The following is a 20,470-nucleotide window of genomic DNA, read 5'->3' as shown; positions in this document are numbered from 1 at the left end:
GCAGGTGTCAGGAGGATGGGGCCAGACTCTTTTCAGTGGTGCCCAGCGACAGGCCAAGGGCCCACGGGCACAAGCTGGAACACGGGAAGTTCCACCTGAACATGAGGACAAACCCCTTTGCTGTGCGGGTGCCAGAGCAGTGGCACGGGCTGCCCAGAGAGGCTGTGGGGTCCCTTCCCTGGAGACATTCACACCCCGCCTGGACACAGTCCTGTGCCCCCTGCTCTGGGTGTGCCTGCTCCAGCAGGGGGTTGGATGAGATGATCTCCAGAGGTCCCTTCCAACCCCCACCGTCCTGCGATCTTGTGATACAGGCGTCAGCGACAAGGCCCAGCCTGACGGGAAACCAGGGCCGACAGCAAGGGAAGTAATGTAAATTTTACATTATCTTTCATCCCCTTACTGCAGTCAATTTACAAATAAACCAGCCTCCTGCACCAAAATACCCGTGGCACCGCAAGATTTTAACTGGCATTTGTAACTCAGAATTCAAACCATGTTTGCTATATTCTAACTTCAGCAGTATTTTCCTTTTGTACCATGAGGTTCACATACCCCCACCCCCCACAAAACTGTTTTTAATTCCTTTCACAAAGAGAACCAGAGCACACTCTTAGCACAAAATTTTATTTTACCCTATGCTTTTTACAGTTTATACACATTTTACAACTAGAAACCAAGGGTCCCAATTTCACCGTGCAATAACCCATTTTGTTTCATATTCAGGATCGTTATAGCCCTTAGTAAAAAAAGTATGCACGTAAATTGCAACAAAGTTGTAGCAGGACAAAAAAAAAAACCACCAACAGAACTAACCCTCTCTCTCTCACATATGGATCCCTCGGATTTTGAACATCATCTCCTGCATTGATAAAGGATGCAGCACAACACCCAGAGAAGCGAGTACCAGGGCTGCCTCCACCTCGTCCACACCCGTCCCCACAAACGGAGGCCTTTCCCTCACCTGCCACAGACTAGGCAAGAGGCCCCCTCCGAACACTGTACTTTGAGTGAGCCTTTAAATAGTGTTTCTTCATACTTGCAGTGAAAACGAGGTATAAATCAGTTGCTTTCAGAAAGAGTATTCTAAAATAATAAATTTAAACAGAAATGGACATTATTATTCTGACCTAAGTGCTTTCATTTTGCACATTACGTTTCTAGGCAATCTCAGTAATAACAATGAACTTAAGGTGTCTGAGCAGATGTTAATGTTTCTTCAAAACAAGCACACAAGATTTGTATCAAAGATGACCAGAACAGAATACCTTAAAGTCTGTTACCCTCCACCAGCCACTTTGTTTTCTAAGGCTTTGATGATTAAGACACGGTAGGCCAGGTGATGCTCATGTGATAGTAAAGGTTGCACTAAATGGGAGTAAAGAATCCAAAAATAGTCAATACAAATATTTACATCTACTTTTGTAAAATTTATAATTGTAATACTCTGGCAAATGCTTCTATCTCTAAAACAGTTAATGCTGACTGCATGTTAAAATTTTCCATTTACCTAAGCTCTTCCTGAAAACCCAAGACAGCCTGAGACATACTCAAAACTGCACCCGTGTCAGCCCCCGAGGAGTATCTACTCACAGTTACACAGGAAACGTTGCCTTCAAAAGCACTGGCAGCAACAGGTCCAAACAAAAGGTCAAAGGATTTTTTTTTTTAGAGAATACTGCATTTGCCTATCAAGACTAAAAAAATGGTGAAAAATAAGCGATTTATTGATTCATTGCCATAGATAAAAGCTGAATAGAATTTCTAATCTTCGACCATCATAAAAAGCTGGCTTCTTTTTTTAAGGAAAGGCTGAACTAACATTTGCACATCACAATTCTAACAGCAAGTCAGTCCAACAGCTTGTTTTACATGGAGTGTGGGGTTTTTTTGTTTTCTTTTTTTTAAACTTAGAGCAACCAACCATAACTTCAATATGAAGGCAAACTGTTAAATTCTGAGTTTTTTTAGAAGAAAAATGGTTTCACCTTGGTTTCCAAAACTGAAAAACTAAGGTAGTTCCTTCCCACCTCCCCAAGAAAAAAAGTCTCTTGTCTTACTAAAGAAGTTAAAGTTTCTATGACACATGGGGAGTTAAGACAAATTGTAGTATTCTTGCACTATGGCTTTACTGAAATCCTCGGAAAAACTGCCTGAATCTCCAATTGAACTAGGCTTTTCCACAAACTTCGCCTTGCCTGTGTGACTTCAGTGACTGTTCTCCCAATGAGGAATAAATCCCTAACACCCGCAGAAAAGCCACATTGCTGAAAGGCTTTTCTCCGAAGCAATTTCTCATCACTGACATCTTTGTGTCTCTCAGCCCACTGAATACACAAGCAGGAACAGAGCGCTCCAACACAAATTACAACGTGCACAGATGCGAAAAACCCTCTCTACAATAGAGGCAATGGTAAGATAAGCAAAGAATTTCGACCGCCGAGTATTTCACACACGAGTACCTATCACGGCTACAGTTCTGAGATGTAGCGTGCTATTTGCTGTCTGGAACGCAGAGAGGAAGGCGCAAGCTTCTTCCCCCGATTCTCAGCATTCTCAAGGGTCCAATTCAAACATTTCCTCTGACATTACCAAAAATGCAGCTAAACTTCAAGCCACGTGGATGCTACTTTACCAATACCTTGCTTAAGGAATGGCATGAGAAATATGCTGCAGCCACTGGAGACTTGGTGGAAAACTGTCTTAAGTCACAGTGTAATTTTGCAAAATTCTAAACCTTGCTACTTATATATGAGGAACCACGAAAGCCGCAGCAGCAATTAATTAAAAAAAAAAAAAAATCATTTTCCTGTGTTCTTCTGAACTGTTTTAGCTACTGTTAAAAATCAGCATCCAAATATAGAACAAATATCGAATAGTTCACGTTTCTGGTGTTGAAAGTTAAACACATTTAGAATTACAAGCAGAGCTGCTGTCCCTAGGCAGCCCATGAGACAACACAAGTAATACACAAGATGAAGCTGTCATTTATAAAGTCCCATCTGAGTCTCCAGCTCTGCTTAGAGGACGCAGTGTAAAACAGTCAGACTAATATGGTTTGCCTAAGAATAATCATCCTAACATATTCAGATGTTGCGAGTATAAATATGAGATTTTACTGTCATAAAAATAACCACCAATTATACTTCAGATAGCAAGCCACAGCTATTTTGTTATTAAAAGTTTACTGATGAGATTTTAGAAAAACTATTAAGAACACTTTAAAAAGACTTCTAATGTAATTTTCATAGATATAGAGACTTTATGAACCCAGGGCTGCTTTAGTAGAGCTCATGCCTTCTAGCGCTGGTCTCACAAGGTAACAATCATCGTTGCTGCTGCTGTTTACAAGTGAAATGGTCCGCTGTGTCGCAAAAACTTAAATAAAGGGATGACTGACAAAAAAATTTAAATATTGCACAAATAATTTAACTGCAGACAGTACAACACACTTAAAGCATTGATGTTTTTGGTCAACATATGAACTCTATTATATAGTCACACTTTCTATATTACAGTTATTTTTTTACAAGAAGTTTAAGTTCAGCATTTACATAAACTATCTTTACAGTCTGTTATCATATAATGTTAAGAGTTCCAGCAGCAATTAATTTTGTCTTTGTTTTAAAAGTTCATCTATCTGAGTCTTGTACATGTTTTTCACATCTTCGAGATCCAGTCGGAGTTCTTCAGCCTCCTCTGCTTTCTCTCCGTACATCTGAAGAATTGTATTGTATCTTTGATCCAAGTCCTGCAAGGACGTGTAGTTTGTTATCTGACTGGTTTTCAACTTTAAAAAAGGTGCTGCTAGGACAGTGTTTTATACTACTAAGAAAAATAAGTGTAGCATTATTTTATCAAAGTAGACTCATAGAATCATTAAGGTTGGAACAGACCTCTAGGATCATCGAGTCCAACTGTCAACCCAACCCTACCATGTCTCCTAAACCACGCCCTGAAGTGCCGCGTCTACAGGTCTTTTAAATACCTCCAGGAAGAAGCGCATAGTAAAACTCTTGAAAAATGCTTTACGTTTTGACTCTCTGAATATGGCTAGGTTATACTTTAGATATAAAAAGAGGATATTCCAAAGACAAAGACCAATCACTGCAAAGAATCAGTGCTGGCTTCGGAGGACATACTGAAACACCTTGAAGTTCAACTGCTATAAGCATTAAAAAACAGTTAGCAAACTGCACTAAGTTCTACTACCGGAATGGCCACAGTCTGTGAGATGTTTCATCAGGAAATTTAACATTCTGCATTTAAAAGAACAACGATCATTTCCAAAATGATTCCAAAACTATTTCCAATATTTCAAATTTAAGTTCTTAAACATTCAGAGGATTAATATATTTTTCCTGTTGCCAGTATCGGGACTGCACACTCATTCAGCTTCTGCATCAAACTCTCATAAACCCATGCTGTTTATCTAAGCACCCCTCCTCTAAAAAGACCACTTCAGACAAGTGTCTTACATGAGAGAACCTGGTTTAGCATGCGATCTTCCGCACCGCACACATTTCTAACCACCACATTCTGCAGTGAGTACCCAGTCACGGAGCAAGCATTTTCAGATTCTACTATACAAAAAAAGAACCACGTTCTTCAGTCACTTATGGGTAGGGACAGATTTGAATATAATCCCAGCTTGATAAGCGTATTCCTAAAAAACCCCAAATATGTCAATTTTACATCAGATTTACAACAGAAATACACTTACCTTTAACTGTGCACGTAATTTTGGTATTTCCTTCACTTTTTCTTCAAGTTCATCATTTTGATTTGTTAATTTAACCAGTTCTTCTGCCATTATTGATCGAGTTTTCTCAAGGTTTCCAATTTCCAGCTAAGGTAAACACTTTTAACAATTAGGAGGAGGAAAGAATTTACCATATTTATAAAACACTATCAAAATATTTTTATGTAGTAATTAAGGCCTTTTCTGAAGCCAGACTATGAAACAGCACACCTGGGAAGCACTCTCACTTTCTTCTCAAATCTGATCAGTGGTAGTGGTTTGTTTGGGTTTTTTCTTTTTCAGACAGACAAGTTCTGTTTTCTGGATAGGTCCTTGCCAAAACAAAGGAGGAAGCAAGAAGTTCTTCTCTTGCTCTTCCTTACACATACCTCCAGTGGCTACCCTGGTTAACAGAATTGTCATGAAAAGGGAAGAACGAACACACTCTGCTGTGAGGAGAAGGACCAAGCTTTCTGAATAGAAAATTGATTGCATATGTTCTGTACTAAATATAAAATCTGAATATTATATCGACCACAATAGTATTTGCACTTACAAATGCTCAGTTTGTTTACGTACAATTAGGTACAGTACCTGTAGATGTGAAATCTCTCCTTCTCTTAGCTTTAGCTGGGACTGAAGGTTTTCAATTATACTTGAACCAGCTCCCATCCTTATAGCATCATAAAGATTGCTCCCACTAGTAGCTATTGGTCCAAATGAGTGATCATGAGGATCATCCTACAAATAAACATTAGAGAAGCTTAAAATCAGACAAAAATGTGTACCCTTTGGAACCCTCCCTCTCCCAAAGTACTATTGCATTTAAGATTTAAAATTATACTTTTGCTAGGCGAGCATTTCAATGCTTATAGTTTGCTTTAAAAAAAAAAAAGCTTAAGGTGAATAGGTTCAATTTGAGGTGTCTTCTTACTGGCAAGTTCTCACAACACCAATAAAACTGCCATTTAAATTGAACATTGATAACCACAACCATAGGAAAGCAGCAGAAGTAGCAGATTTCACACAAGTCACTGGTAGTCGCTGCCTAGGGAGTGGGGCTGTGCCCTAATCCAGGCCTGCTAGCAAAAATAAATCAGTTGATTTTTCTCCTACTAGTGTGATTCAATTTTTCTAGATTAAATTACATGAGCATGTGAACTCAGCACACATACATCCATGTATTACTCTGCAATAAGAGTTGTAGTTTCACACTGTCTTTTTTATAGACAGGTTACAATCACAGACATCTTGTAAGCAGGTTTTAGACATTTCTGCATAGGAATTACCTCACCTAAAGCCAATATACTCAAGAATTATTTTCTACATTAGTAAAAGTTCTTGAAGAGGAAAAAAAGCAGTCTGTCAAAAAAACCCAATATAACTGATATATCATACCTGTGAGAGGAAAGACGTCTGAAGACCTGCCATGTCAACTCCACTTATGGAACTAGAGCGTGACATACTTGGAGTACTTGAGACAGTTTCAACTGTAAATGACTTCCGATCCTTTAAAAAAAAAACATAAAAATCAATCAAACAAACAAAACCAACCCAATGAAAAACCACTCCCCACACATCACCACCAGTCAAATAAAGAAAAAAGTTTACAGGATGGTGAAAGATACATTCTGTAAAGAACAGACTGCCCTTTTCCACCACCAACTATGGAACATAATGTGACAAATACCCTTTCCGTTTCCCCCATCCCTAAAACATATGAAAGTTCAACAAGGAAGAATTACTGTGCTACTAATGCTTCTGGCCTACGTTCAAATCCTCAGACTTTTCAGGAAACATAGACAGAAGTTGCAAATTACACCAAAAGAATTTCTCTTTCAAGTAGCCGAGGGAGATTCAGAGGCAGTTTTGTATGCTCAAATGTATCCCAGGAAGAATATCCTAAACCCAGAAGTAGGTCGCTTTTTAGAACGCATGTTAATAATTTTTTTTTTTAAATAAAGTGTATTCATTCAATTCTGAGATTTCTCACATGCTAATGCCTTACTGACATACCTTCCAAGCAGTCTAACCTCTTTTTACAGGCAGCATCTGAAAGTATGCTAGCCTCTGACGGATAAAGCAGTTAGATTTTAGAACTGGAAATGGTAAGAAACCAGTAATAGAAACAGTTTTACTTCAACAAGCACTGCTAATTAGTGGTTGCATCATTACTGACTATTGAGGACTGTTCTGCCGCTTGTGACTTACGCTGGAAAGCATGTGGGACATTACACACAGTGACGTGAAATGCAAAACAGGAATTCAGGGGAAGCAATGCTAGTACTCTAAGCAAAGTAAACAAGTAGCTTCAGAAGAAAAAGAATCCAGGAGCGCTCAAAAAAAAAATCAGAAGATAAAACCAATCATTATCCATATTTTATCTCTTCTCAGGTTAAATAAACTATTACTCAAGACTCATTTCAGTGAGTATCGCACAAGCACTTATTTCACTGGAAATAAAAGGCAGTCACAATAAAGAAAAAAGCCAAGTCCCTAATGCCTAGGTTGACAGTACACACTGTATTGCTCTAAGTCCACTTTGTTGCTTGTGACAGTTTCAGATTCTAGGTATTTATACTGTCATTATTTTAGTAGATAAGACTGAACAGAGACATTAGGTTTTGGCACCTTCTCCTTTGCCGCTTCTTGCACGAAAATTGCCTTCTTTCTCTCCTGTTCAACTTTCATCTTCTCCATTTCTAACTGAGTAGTTAGCAGCGTCTACAAAAATAAATACAGGTTGTTCAACTCCTGCTAGCTCAGACGTCAAGACAACATAGCTTAAAGCTGAAGTAAGCAATACCTTTTCTTTCTTTGCATCTTCCAAGGTCTTTGCATACTCATCTTTGAGTCCTTCTAGTTCAACCTCATACCTACATTGAGGAAAGAAAGAGGTACAGTCAGTCAGTAAATGAGTACTGTGTGTTTACTTCAGATTCGTGTACTTTTAAAACATACATAGCTTCAAGGCTTTAAAACATTATGAAAGTAACATACTTCAGATGATCTTTAGCATGAACAAAATACCCTTAACAAGCCAGGCAACTTTATCAATAGCCGCCATCATTTTGCACACTGATATCAACACTCAAAAGAATCACATCTTCCAGCTTGCAGAGAGATCTGTGGCAGAGGGTTACGTAAGACACAGCTTACTGCATTTCACTACAATTCTAAATAAACACTGTTAACCAAAAAATGGAACTCACCTACTGTTTTCATTTTCCATTTTCTTCAACCTGTTCCTCTCCACTTCTAGCTGAGCCTGAAGACGTGTGTTTTCTTGCCTTAAAAGACTATTCTGAGATTCAGTAGAAGACATCTGAATTTTATTAGAAAGAAGTTCTTCTGTAGCAGCCCGTTCTCTCTCAGCAGCTGCTGCTAGAAGAGTTTGAGACTCACCTAACATTAAGTAAAGGAAAACATGGAATTGAACTTTTTTCAACAAAAAAGTCTATAATATGGACCAATTATTTAAGCATCAAAATGGAATTTGAGATTTTTAGATTAAACTGATTTTTCTTTTTAAAAAAATCCACAAAACAAAACAAGAAAAACCCCAGAACTGTTTTCTGTCATGAAGGAAATGAAGTGTTTTCCACCACACAGAGGAACAAAGCAAGGCAGAACAAGGAGGCTTCACATACTTTCAGAATGCAACATACAGCTACAGGTTGCCTCCAGAAAAGAAGTAATTTCTCTGGGTCCGCCTTTGGGCATTCTATGCATTTTTCATTTAAATTAATAGATTACTATTTTACCTACAAATATATCTCATAACCTATGCAATTGGGTAAGTAAATGATTCGAACCTTTACAATACAGAATCTAGGCTCCAGGCTTGGCACCTGAAAATCCTGGTGTACTTCCAGAGTCTCAATGTCCGTCCTTCCTTTAGATGCTGTAAGGACAAGTACACCTCAACACCTCTACCTTAGAATCTGATTTTAGACTGTGTTTTAAAGAGAATGAGGGAATTACCTGTCCAAGACCCTTGGCAGAATACCCCGCATAACATTTCCATAAAGAAAAACATTTTGCGCTCATCTCTCCTGACCCACCATCTACGCTTTGGGCAAGTGTCAAGCCCTTTTCATTTACCTTCAGCAATCTCACATCTTCATCAAGAGCCTCACAGTGCAGTAACCGCTGAAAGTATCTTACCAAGTCTGTCAGAAAGGTTCTTTTCCAATTTCTCCCATGCAGAGGTTTGTGCTCCCAGCGTGGCTTGCAGATTTTCTATCTGCCGGAGAAGTGGCCGTGTAGCAGATGTAACACTTTGACTTAGTTCTTGGTTCCGGCTCTCTGCTTCTTGGAGTCTCTGAAGTCACAAATTAAATATAATTAAGCTTTAAAATCACATAACGGATTAAAGGATTAATACAGAATTCAGCTAAACACATGGCCGTTGCTTTACATTCTAAAATTCGTATGTGCAGACTCACAGTAAAATGTGAAATTTCAAGATAAAAGCCTAACATTTTCAGATACATGACAGAGTAACAGCCCAGAATTTCAGCTCATTTCAAGAGCCCTCTGAACACCACTTGAAACATTTTGGCAACAATCTATCTTCTGGACCTTAAGAACAAGGAAAGTATTCTTGAGAAGCGGCTAAAGCGTGATTTAGAACATATTTGGCTAACAATTTTAGAGGACTGTTACAAACTTAATGGCTGTACTTTGACTTATACCAAAAGGATAACATTATGTTTAAAAGACATCATAAAAAATATAATTTTGTTTTCAATATGTGATTAAAAAAACATTTCCTTCAATATTTTTATTGTTCTGCACCAGACAAATGCTGCAGGCAACCAGGAAAACAAAGCCTCTTTTTCAGGCTATTAATGTCATGCTAGCATTTAATTTTCAGTTTTCAGAAGCCCCCCCTTGCAGATACAAGCTGACATCATCTACTTCCTACAGCACCTGTTGTAGTTCACCAATTTCCTGGCGTAAATAGTCTTCTTTTCTTGCTGACTGCTGTTCTGCACGTTGCAGCGCTAGCCTTAGGTCTGCCACCTAAATAAACAAGACATCATCACTAATCTCTTGCCAAAAGGTATAGTACCACCTATTCATCGCTGCAGTCCTGTACCGTTTTTAAACACTGTTAGACAGGGTATGTCTGTTTACAAGTTAGACTGAAGTTTTGCATGCACACAGAGTTACACTCATTTATCTAGTACTAAAAGTTTTGCCCAACTAGATTTCTTGAACTTTGCTCATGGTAAGAGCACTACAAACGTAACATAGAGCCTGTCAAAGTCCCTTGATTTAGACAAGTAAAAATAAAAGTATTTTTTAATAAAATTAAAATTTTAAAGTTTAGCACAACTACCACTGAACAAGTTCGCAGGAAAGAAACCCATTTGGTATTTGCTAAATACACAGAAGTGAGTCCCACCTTATACTGCATCTGGTTTACTATGCCAGATGCACACACCATTGGAGTATGTCTACTTCTTCATTGTGTAAGTTTTATTTGCTACATTTTAGACGCACCTGAACTGCCAAAGCTTCTTGTTGCTGTCGTGCCTCATCCTGGGCCTTCTCCAGAGCTAACCCAAGCTCTTCTTTTGCCTTCATTTCCCGACTTAGGGCTGCTTCTTGTGCCTCACTGTCCTTTGTAGCATTTGCTTTATGAAGATCTGCAAGTTCCCTGGGGCGGGGAGGGAATCAGCAATGCTTTTTATAGTTTATAGAATACCAACAGTGACTTTGCAAATAACTTCTGTTATATATTGACATTACACAAGCACTGCACAAAATATAGGTGCAGAAGCTGAATGTAGGGTTGAAGACAGGCACACAAATATCTGCTTACTTGTAGGCACTGTCAAGTGCTGCCTGGACACTTCTGTTCCGTTCTTCAAGGTCTTCCACTTCTGCCTGAAGTTTAGCAAGGTCCTTTTCTTGTCGCTCTACAACACTGTTCAGTTGTTTAATGCTGTCTCGATGTTGCTTCTCAAGGTCTTCCTTGCCATCAAGTACCTATTAGAGCACAAACAAGAAGCATGAGACTAATCCCAGGACACGGGGCACACAACGCCATCGTAGGACGAGCACAATGACAACTGTGGCAACCAATTCAGGATGAGGTTACACAAAATTACTAAACTGATCTAACACTTTTTTCCAAAATAAAAACGTTTTTCTCCCCCAACTTCCCCAAACGAAGAGGCTCTTCTTCACCACAGTTTCACATACTTCCTTACACTGGATCTGCTGCTTGTAAGGTCTTGATTCAATCACTGACTGAGCAAAAGAACTGCCTGAATTTTGCTGGTACAAGTTTTCCAACTAAAATTTAGTGTACTCAATTTGGTCAGCCCACGTAATAACCAACAGTGCAAGTGCAAACAAGCAGCTGGGGAGATACCTGACTGCAGTTTTAAACCACTCTGAGAACACACAGAGGAATCACATCTCAGTGTTCCAACAATATGAAATAGAGAACTCTCCCAGAAAAGAAAACAATATCAGCCTATCTAGAGCCTTCCCAAAAGGCTACTCTGCAGCTAATATAAAAAGCTTTAAAAACTAAAAAATCGCAAATATCTCACCTGTTTTAAATGCTGCAACTCCTCTTCCAATTCCTTAATCTTTTTGTTCTGTTTTGTGTTAATATTTTCTCTCTCTTTCTCTTTGGCTCTTAATTTCTTAATAATGTTGGAATTGTGCAGCTGCTGTTTGGAAAGCTTTTCTCCTGTGAAGAAAATGAACACAAAGCTAGTGCATATTGCTGTTAGTCTGTGAACTCTCTCTATTCACACCTCCCTCTGCTTTTCAGTCCCGTGAAAATAATAATCACATATGTACTCTTACATTTTTTTCATGTAAGTTCTTAAGTTTTAAATCTACCTTATCCTGAGATGACCTCACTACACTAAGCTATAGCAAGATAGGGTGGTCAGTGAAGGGCTTTGAAAGTAAAGCAAATGAGCTCATCATACCAGGAAAAAAACCCAAAATGGCTTGTTCATTGAGTAACTATTATTTACTTCCAAAATCAAAAAGTAGTGAGGGAGACACTGTGGAAATGCCTTGAACAATGCCCTGGTTAGATTTCTGCTGAATGGAATATGGAATGTTGTACTGCACGCTGGTTTTATCTCACAGAGCCTTTTAACGCACACTGCAGAAAGTACCCCTCTATCCATCTGCATTTGACTGATCCCTCCTGTTGCTCTTTGCTATTAACTGAATAGCTCAAATATTCAGAGACATCTAACATGCTTCAAATGTTGTAATTTCTCCCATATAAAGAGGGGTCATCTGTGAAGGCAGTACATTTCAAATTATTCTACAATTTTTTAATATTAAAACAAAATTAATTCTCACCTTCCTCCATTAAGCCTTTGATTTGCTCTTCTTTTTCTTTCAGTAATACGACTGTTTCACTAGTATTCAGTCTAGTAGCCAATTCTTCTTTAACAGTCTTTACTTCCTAAATAATAAGATAAAATACTTAGGACCATTTCTTTAAATATTTTTTAGGGAAATATGCACAGTAAGTTACACTGATCACCTTTTCCTTCTCCCCTTCCTCTCAAAAAACTTTTATTTGAAAACAATTTAGGTTGGAAGGGAACTCTGGAGATCACCTGATCAAATCAGATTGTGCAGAGCCTTATTCCGTCAAGTTTTAAAAACCTCCAAGGACTGAGACTCCACACATTCTCTGTACAATTTGTTCCAACTCCTCCTTCCATTTCACTTTCTACACTCTGCACTTTCGCAATATAATTAAAACAAACTGCTGTACTCACGCACAGGTATCAGTTAATTTTTCTATTTCAGCTTACTACTGTGCCAACACAGGGACAGATACAGCAACAAAACAACTGTGAAAAATGGGTTTGGTTTTTTTTCCAGTTACAGGTTTGAGTTTACCTTTTGCAGGCTAGCAATAAGCTAGAGAACTGTCATGCTGTGATACCAGGTCAAGAACATTTAAACTCCATAAACTTTGTTACTGCAGATTTCTCATTCCAAACCAATCGTCATCAGTCCTTAATTTTCCTCCCAGTTAATCCTCTAAAGAAGCCATCCCCATTTTTCACCACTTCCCCACATTCCCAGGCCATTCTTCTCCCTCACACCAATGCAAATGCATATATGGGTACAAGTAAAATGACAGCAGACCTTAAACCTTTTTTTCCCCAAACCAGACTAACTTTAACTTACGAGTTCCCTAACCTGGTTCACAACACAGCTGCAAGAATACATGTGTCAACACAAGGAAATAACAAGCAGCCTGGGAGCTAGAATGAGCTTATGCTAGTTACTAATACCATGTGATAGCACCTGTTGGTCTCATGCTTTTCCCTAGCTTAATTTTTATTAATTTACCTCAAGAAATTTAATTGTGTTCTAAAATAGTAAATATTAATTTCACTAAAAAGCCATATTACCTTTTTAGCTGCATCCCTTTCTTTGCAGGCTAGCTGGAGCTTCTTTTCAGCATCTGCAATTCGCTGAGCAAACTCCTCTTTAAGAGATGAAAGGCTACTGCTCTCTTCTTTCATTCTAAACATTTCACTACATTTAAAATTAACATTTCAGAACAGTTGCAGTTATGTGACATTCCAAGCAATTTGCAGCATGTTGTCTTAAATGCTTTTAAAATGTGGCTGTTTTTCTTATTTTATTTTATACTTGTTAACAAAAAGTCAAAAAACCCACATCCATTTTGGAAGTACTGCTCAAAGATCTTTATTAATTGAGTAATTTACCCATGAAAACAATGAAATGTTTGATTTACCTTAAATGTTTTGCCCCTTAATCAAGCTCTTTCTGATTAAGCGCAGCCTGTATCATATACAGGGCAAATGATTAAACGTATTTTTAAGTTCAGATCTATTTAGTCATTAAATAACACCTTCACATATTATCTGTAAATTCTTAAACTTGATATCTGACCAGTAAACTAGTAAATCCAATTTTTCATTTCTTTCCTTTTAATGTTAACTGCATGAAATAATGAATTCAGGTTTTTCCCCTACAACCAGCCCTTCTGCCACACTTTCACTGCCTAATTTTACTCAGCAAGTTACTTAGTAAATCAGGTTCATCCGTCTGTATCAGAAAAGTCAGTCTCCCTTAACAGCTGAATCCAGCCTTGTAACAAAGACCTTTTTTAATAACCAAGTCTGACTCCACACACATTCGTCATTCCAACTGCTGACCTACTGAAAAATCTTTCACCAGCCACTTCCCAAAAGAGATTTTGGCCCCAAGAAATAGCATGTCTTTAAAAAAACACCATCACAGCACATGCAGTCATTATTTTCACCTTTCCCAAACAGTGCACATGCCTTGCAACCTTTGTTCTAGCTATAAAGCTACTTGTTTTACAATATTGTCTACTGATTGTATTACATTAAAGTTACAGTTACATCCACTACTGTGTATATTTTCATACTTACTCTTTTAGGTTATCATAAGCTTCTTCCAGGCGTGCCTTTTCTTTACTAGTACTTAATAACTGTATTTCCCTCTTCTCCAGTTTCTCAGTTAATGAATCAATCATCTGGACAATGTTTTTACAGATAAAGATCAGATGAATGGGACAATTAAAACACAAGAGGGGCAGGCTTCCCCTTTCCCCCCACCATTCCCTCCCAACACTATTTAAAGCTGAACTTGTCAATGTTTTTTAGGAATTTGAGGTAGAAGTCAGTAAAGATTACCATGTTTGTGCCACATGAATTTAGAACTAAGCAGTGTCTGAACACAAGACACCTGTCTTCTGCAGGTGTAGAAATTCTATCAAGCACATGTGGCTTAGTTATATTTAATTATAAATGAAGTTTTTAAAATAGAGCTGATAGTCTAATAAAACTACAGCTAACATTAACGATTAAGACTCCCAGTGCTCCTTACACCACTCTTTACAGCAGCACAGAACAATTTGCATTGGACAGTCTCTTCCATGAATGTCAGCACAAAGCAGCAAAACAGCATCAGATGAGGGAAGCAAACTCCCAGGCGGGATCAAGAGCTCTTAGCTCACATCATCAAAATAATTTCTTAACACCAGATTTTGGAAAGCTAAATATAGAGAAGAAACTCAAACATACATGCAAATGTACAAATATAAACAAATGAAACAGATTCTATAAATGTAGTTCAATATGGCCAATGAAAGACGAAATTCACTGTCGTTCATTATCACTGTTTCCCATAACGTATAACTATTGAAGTTAGGAAAACTTATGGGTAACAGTACGTGGCTATGGAGTTCCCTAAGGAACTGACACTGACATTCTGTACAATTTACACAAAAAAAACGCTTTCCTTAAACCACAGATGACTACACTGGTGTTTTATGAACTGCCATAAGCAACTGCTTTTCCCTTATTACTATCAGAAATAGCATCAGGATTGTAAACACACCTACAAGGCAAGGCCATGAGTAGGGCCCATCTATGCCACATATTAGGCACATAAACTACGGGTAAAGAAAAAAGCAAAGCAGCAGAGCAAAACACACATCAAATGAGCTCAGAAGTTAAAAGCAAGAACAGAGGGACAGGAAGGTGACAAAGGAAATGGAAAAAAGATAGCGCACACAAGACACTGGCAGAACTGGACAAAACACACTGCTTCAAAGCACCAGTTCAGCGTTCCGTACACTTGAGTGCCCCACTTTGCCGCATTTCTAGTAATTTCATCTATTTAAACTGGGCATCCAAATTTCTTTTAATCCATTCACCATCCATAACTAGGCTTATATTCTTCATTAAAAAACCTTCTTTTTAAAAGTAAAGATTACTTCTGCTAAAAACAGACATTAATTTATCTAGTAAAAGTTACTTATTTACACTAACTACTACCATGCTCAAAGAACATGAATAACACTCCTGGAAGGTAAATAAATTTTAACAGTTTGTAAGTCTGTGGGGAAAAAAACGCTTGCAAAATATTTATCTTGATTATTGCTGAAATACTAAAGGCTTGTGGTCAAAATACTTCACAGAATCTCCTCCACCTTTCACAGAAAAAAAAAATTACACTGAAGAACTAAAACAACACATTTGACTTATGAAGGCTTCCTGTTGGCTAGCACTGCTCACAAATCACAGTAATCATAACTAGGTGGATTAGGTGAAACCCGAAACTATTTGACCAGAAATTTCGCCAGTATTCTTCCACTGCAGAATACCAGGGACAGTGTTCTACAAGGTCAGGTACTTTAGCATCAAGTAAGGTGAAACTAATACCTATATAAGGAGATGATAGGAATTTCATCTGTAATTAAAGGGTATGTTCACCAAAAAAAAAATTCACAGTTACCTTTTTAAGCTCTTGCTTTTCAGTGTCCTCTTCTAACAATTTTTCAACAGCATCCTGCTGTGGCTCAGTCTCCTCTTTCACAACCTGTTCTTCAACAGTTTGCACAGTAGCAACCAAAACATCTGGCTGCTCAGAATTAACAGGGGTCGCGCTTCTCCCACTCTCTTCCATCTCAGCTTCCTCAGCATGTAAAACAGGAGCATCATTCAAGTTTTCAGATTTATTTTTCAGGCCATCAACTGTTTCTGCCTTTGGCACAGAAGGACTGACAGCGACAGATGCTGAAGCAGAAGCCCTGCCTGATAACTCATCATCTGAATTTATTTCACTTACACTTCTGCTATCTAAAGACTGTACACTAAATGAATCAATTCTTTCAAAAGCATCAGAGGAACAGCAGCTCTCGGTCATTTTTTGAAAGTCATCTAAACGATTATAATCTGCACAGGCAGACGTAGATAAAAGCTGAAATGAAGTTTGCATTAGATGCAGACTGGATTTTGAATCTGCAGCTTCTTGTCTTGAACTTACTGAGCTCTCACTTATCACACTTTCATGGTCCAGAACTTCAATATCACTAGTTGTGGATGTCCCCGAGGAGAAAGTGCTAATGGGAGGTGATGGTGTATTGCTTTGCCTGTCCTCAGTCTTTCGCTCCTTAGTTTCTGGACCCATGTCTTTTGTACCTGCATTAAGAGGCTGCGAAGTGCTCTCCGGTGCACCTCCCGTTTCATCCCCTCCCACCCTGGATTTTTCATTAAGAGCTTCTTCAGGTACTTCCAAATTTAGAGCAGACACCTTTTTGTCAGTAACTTCATTTGTGCTTTCTGCAGGCTTGGCATTAGATTTAAGCACAGAAATCTCTTCCAATTTCTCCTTGGGAATATCGAGGTTTTGCAAGTCTACCAGGCCAGCTACAGAGGAATCCTTTGCTTCTGCCTCTGCTGTCACTGGTACTTCCAGCTGACTGGGGTGTTGAGACTCCTTTAAAGTGCTCTTCACCTCCTCTTTGGGTCGCTGCGATTTGGCTGGAGGTTTGGATACCACTGGATTTTTCTGTATATTCTGAACGTCTGTCGGAGAGAGAAAGGCACTGAAGAAGTTTTCAGATTCATCTACTACCGTCCTCCTCACAGGCTTAGTAATTGCTGTTGGCGACACTGGCTGATTCTGTGGTTCTGTATTTGAACTTAAGCCCCAAGAAGATGTATCCCATCCTCCACTTATGAGAGAATTTGTTCCTAAAACAATTAAAAAAAAAGAGATAGGACAAGAACACTTAAACTTTATTATTTTTCAATATTTGTCTTTTTAGATGCAAGTGTTCAGAAAAAATGTTTTCAATATAATATAACTTAAAGTGAATATTATACATGATCACAAACAGCCTCATTTTTGTTATTACTTCCTTAACAAAGCTTGGAACCGATTTTTAGACAAAGCAAAAGAAGCTTAAGGGACACATGAAGTAATTCTAAGACTTAAGGTGGACACAGACAACTCTAGAAAGTAGGAGTACCTGAATGGGACCAATGAGCTCCCTCCCTGTTAAACAGCAACTTAAGCAAAGGCAGAAAGGAATGATACACAAATGATACCAGTAAATCCAAGACCAAGAATTTCAGAAAGAAGATGGAGAGAAGTGCCTGGGAAAGAGAAACAAGCCCACACAGCATTCTGAAAGCTGTGAGGGCAAGTCTGAAGCCTATTCAGGCACAAAAAGCAAGCATTTCCTTTGGGAAGGGAACAAGGGAAAGGAATGTGGCCTCCTCCTCCCTAGAGGGAGAGGAGGCTAAGCAAAACGATCTGAAAAACTGTAGTTTAAAGTAGAGAATTTATAGATTACAAAAGGAGGAAACAAGTACTAGGTTTAAAAGTTATCTGCCAGTAGAACGCAGACAAACACTTCACACACGATTACAGAAAACAGGGGGGAAAAGCTTTAAATACTTGTAGAATTTACACTGTAAGAAGGGTTCTTGCCCTTTCAGTTTGTGACAGGCTTCATCTTTTTCCTCAAGCACCAAGCAACAGCCTGAAGCTGACAATACACATTGTCAGCAGCACAGCTAAGATGATAGTTTTCTTCTTCTCCTGTGGAGAAATACTGAATTGATTAGTTCTGAAGCTGCCCTAAAACAAAAAATTAGTTGCTATTATCGTATTTCTTCCAGGTTTTCAACCTGCAAGAACTTGTCAACAGCGAGGACAGTAAGAATTTCATCACCAAATTTCAGTAGCATCCCAAATAAGAAAGATAAATCCAAAAATAATATCCAATTTGATTTTGTACCAAGAAACATAATCTGAATAACATAAATATTTCAGGCTACTTAAAAGAAGCTTACTTTATACAGCAGTATCTACTAAAAAACACTAAGTTCTAATATTTAAAGTAGGCTGCTGCTTTCAGAAACTGTTGATGCCTATTGGCTGAAAGATCTGAAATTCAGATAATTATTGTTCTTATTGCCAAAAATACTACAAACACCTGATTTATTACTCCCTTGTCCATGACTCAATAGCTTCAGAAAAAGCCCTATGAAACAACTGTAACATTCAGAAAATATTTTGACTTCTTTTAAAAACAAATGTTTTACCTGAAAAACACATACAGGCTGGTCTTTGGTGCTTTCCTTATGAACTACAGAACTACTATAAATACTAAGATATAAATTAAATTTAAAAATCTGTTTGGATAAGTTTAAAGTTTTAAGAAATTAAGTAAATGCAGTCTTCTATAAACAATTCCAGTAATTTAAGACAACACTGGACTACGTGACTGCTGAGCCCTTGCTCCTGCAAAGGCATGGAGAGATGCAAAACCACCCCCATACTTTGCCGAGCGACCTAGAAAACACTTTCAATTGTTATAGCTTTCGATTTTCAGAAATCTAACTCTGCCGTGGGTAAACCTGGAAACAACCTCCTACCACAACCACACACAGTTCTTCCAGATGTAGCTGCAGTAAGGACACTGATTCCAAATGACCTTGTATCTCGGCTTTTTCTTTATTCATTCTTATCTTTAAGGTATATTATTTATGGGAAAGGAGTTTCTAATGCGAGGGCTCCTTATTGCTCTTCCATCTCCAAACAGCAGCTTAGGTCTGACCATTCTTTCAGGTTCTACATTAGCATACATACAAAGGAGACATTTCCTCATAACCAGGCCGTGACGATTTTTCCACCAGCACATTCCTTTCAACAGATACTGGAGGATTAACTTCACGCCACAAAGAGTGGAAGCCTCACTTGGCTTACACAGACCAGACTTTCAGCTTCTACTCTGCTTTTCCTGTCGCAAAGAGCAAATCCGTGCACGCCTCAGAAATAACATAATTTCCCCTTTTTTATCCGCTGAGCGGTGTTCATCACCTATTAGTCCCTCGGCAAAAAAAAAAAACAACGGGTTGAGAAACGCGGGTACGAAGCGCGGCGCTACCCACGCACCGAGAGCACCGGGCGGGTGACACGGAGCGGGGACAGCGTGCGCTGCCGAGGCTGCCTCAGCTTTCCGTCGGTGCCCCCCCTCCCCTCCCCGCCTGCAAGGGGCGAAGGAGGAGCACCGCAGGCGCCGCTGAACGGGCTTTGGGCGAGCATGGGGACAGGTTAAGCCTCCGCAAGCGGGACCCCCGCCCCGGGTTGGGGGGAGGCAGGGGCGGGGCGGGAGGCCGGGGCGAGGCCGGGCCAGGCCGGGGGGCGAGGCCGGGCCGGGCCGGGGGGCTCAGCCCACCCCGCAGCGGGGCGGGGGCCACGGCCCGGGCCGCCCGCCGTGGCCGCCCAGGCTTACCGTCGCCGTAGTCGGGGATGACGGCGTCGGGCCAGGGGCTCTCCTCGGCCTGGATGTCCAGCACCCGGTCGATAGACTTCTGGGCCTGCGACAGCGCCTGCTTGGCGAAGCTGGACAGCTGCGAGGCGTTGAACCAGCTCATCCTCCGCGTCGCCCGGTCCCCGCGCGGAGGCGGCGGCAGCACCGGGCCACAAGCACCGAGGCGGGCAGGGAGCGACCCGCCCTCAGGGCCCGCTCCCCGGCGGCGGCGGCGGCGGCGGGGCCGGCGGCCTCGGGCTGGGCTCGGCGCGGAGCGCAGGGGGGGACGCTCCGCGCATGCGCGCCGCCGGCCTCCACGTCGCAACCGGGCCGGCGCGCAGCCGCCCTCCGGCGCCCTGAGGCAGCGCGAGGCCTTCCGCCCCGGTCCCTGTCATGGCGGAGGCCCGGGACGGCCGCCTCCCCGCCAGATGTCAAAACCAACTTGAAACTCGCTGCTTCAAGTCCCACAGCTTACGTGGGGCCCTTTCGCACTTACAAACGTGCCATTGTTCAAAATCACCTGGTTAAATACACAGGAAAATGCCTCCCCCACACCCTTTGCCACTGAGTTGATGTGCAAAACACAGTTCATAGTTTAAAAGATGGAAAAT

General features: G+C 40.0%; 1 protein-coding gene across 1 annotated transcript; it reads right to left on the bottom strand.

Moving 5' to 3' along the window:
* Positions 1-611: 611 nt before the first annotated feature.
* TMF1 (TATA element modulatory factor 1) lies at positions 612-20,168 on the bottom strand. The gene is made up of 17 exons (XM_075095693.1): positions 19,842-20,168; positions 16,049-17,289; positions 14,179-14,282; positions 13,165-13,291; positions 12,092-12,197; positions 11,314-11,456; positions 10,575-10,741; positions 10,253-10,409; positions 9,677-9,769; positions 8,909-9,065; positions 7,954-8,146; positions 7,548-7,617; positions 7,373-7,465; positions 6,140-6,250; positions 5,336-5,482; positions 4,724-4,849; positions 612-3,751 (listed from the first exon to the last, which is right to left on the bottom strand). The coding sequence occupies exons 1-17, from the start codon at positions 19,981-19,983 to the stop codon at positions 3,608-3,610; spliced, it is 3,321 nt and encodes a 1,106-aa protein (XP_074951794.1). The 5' UTR covers positions 19,984-20,168; the 3' UTR covers positions 612-3,607.
* Positions 20,169-20,470: the final 302 nt, after the last annotated feature.

Source organism: Phalacrocorax aristotelis, chromosome 6, assembly GCF_949628215.1.
Source record: "Phalacrocorax aristotelis chromosome 6, bGulAri2.1, whole genome shotgun sequence".
Lineage (NCBI taxonomy): Eukaryota > Metazoa > Chordata > Aves > Suliformes > Phalacrocoracidae > Phalacrocorax > Phalacrocorax aristotelis.
Note: the sequence above shows the minus strand (reverse complement) of the source record. Positions and strands in the feature narration are given on the sequence as shown.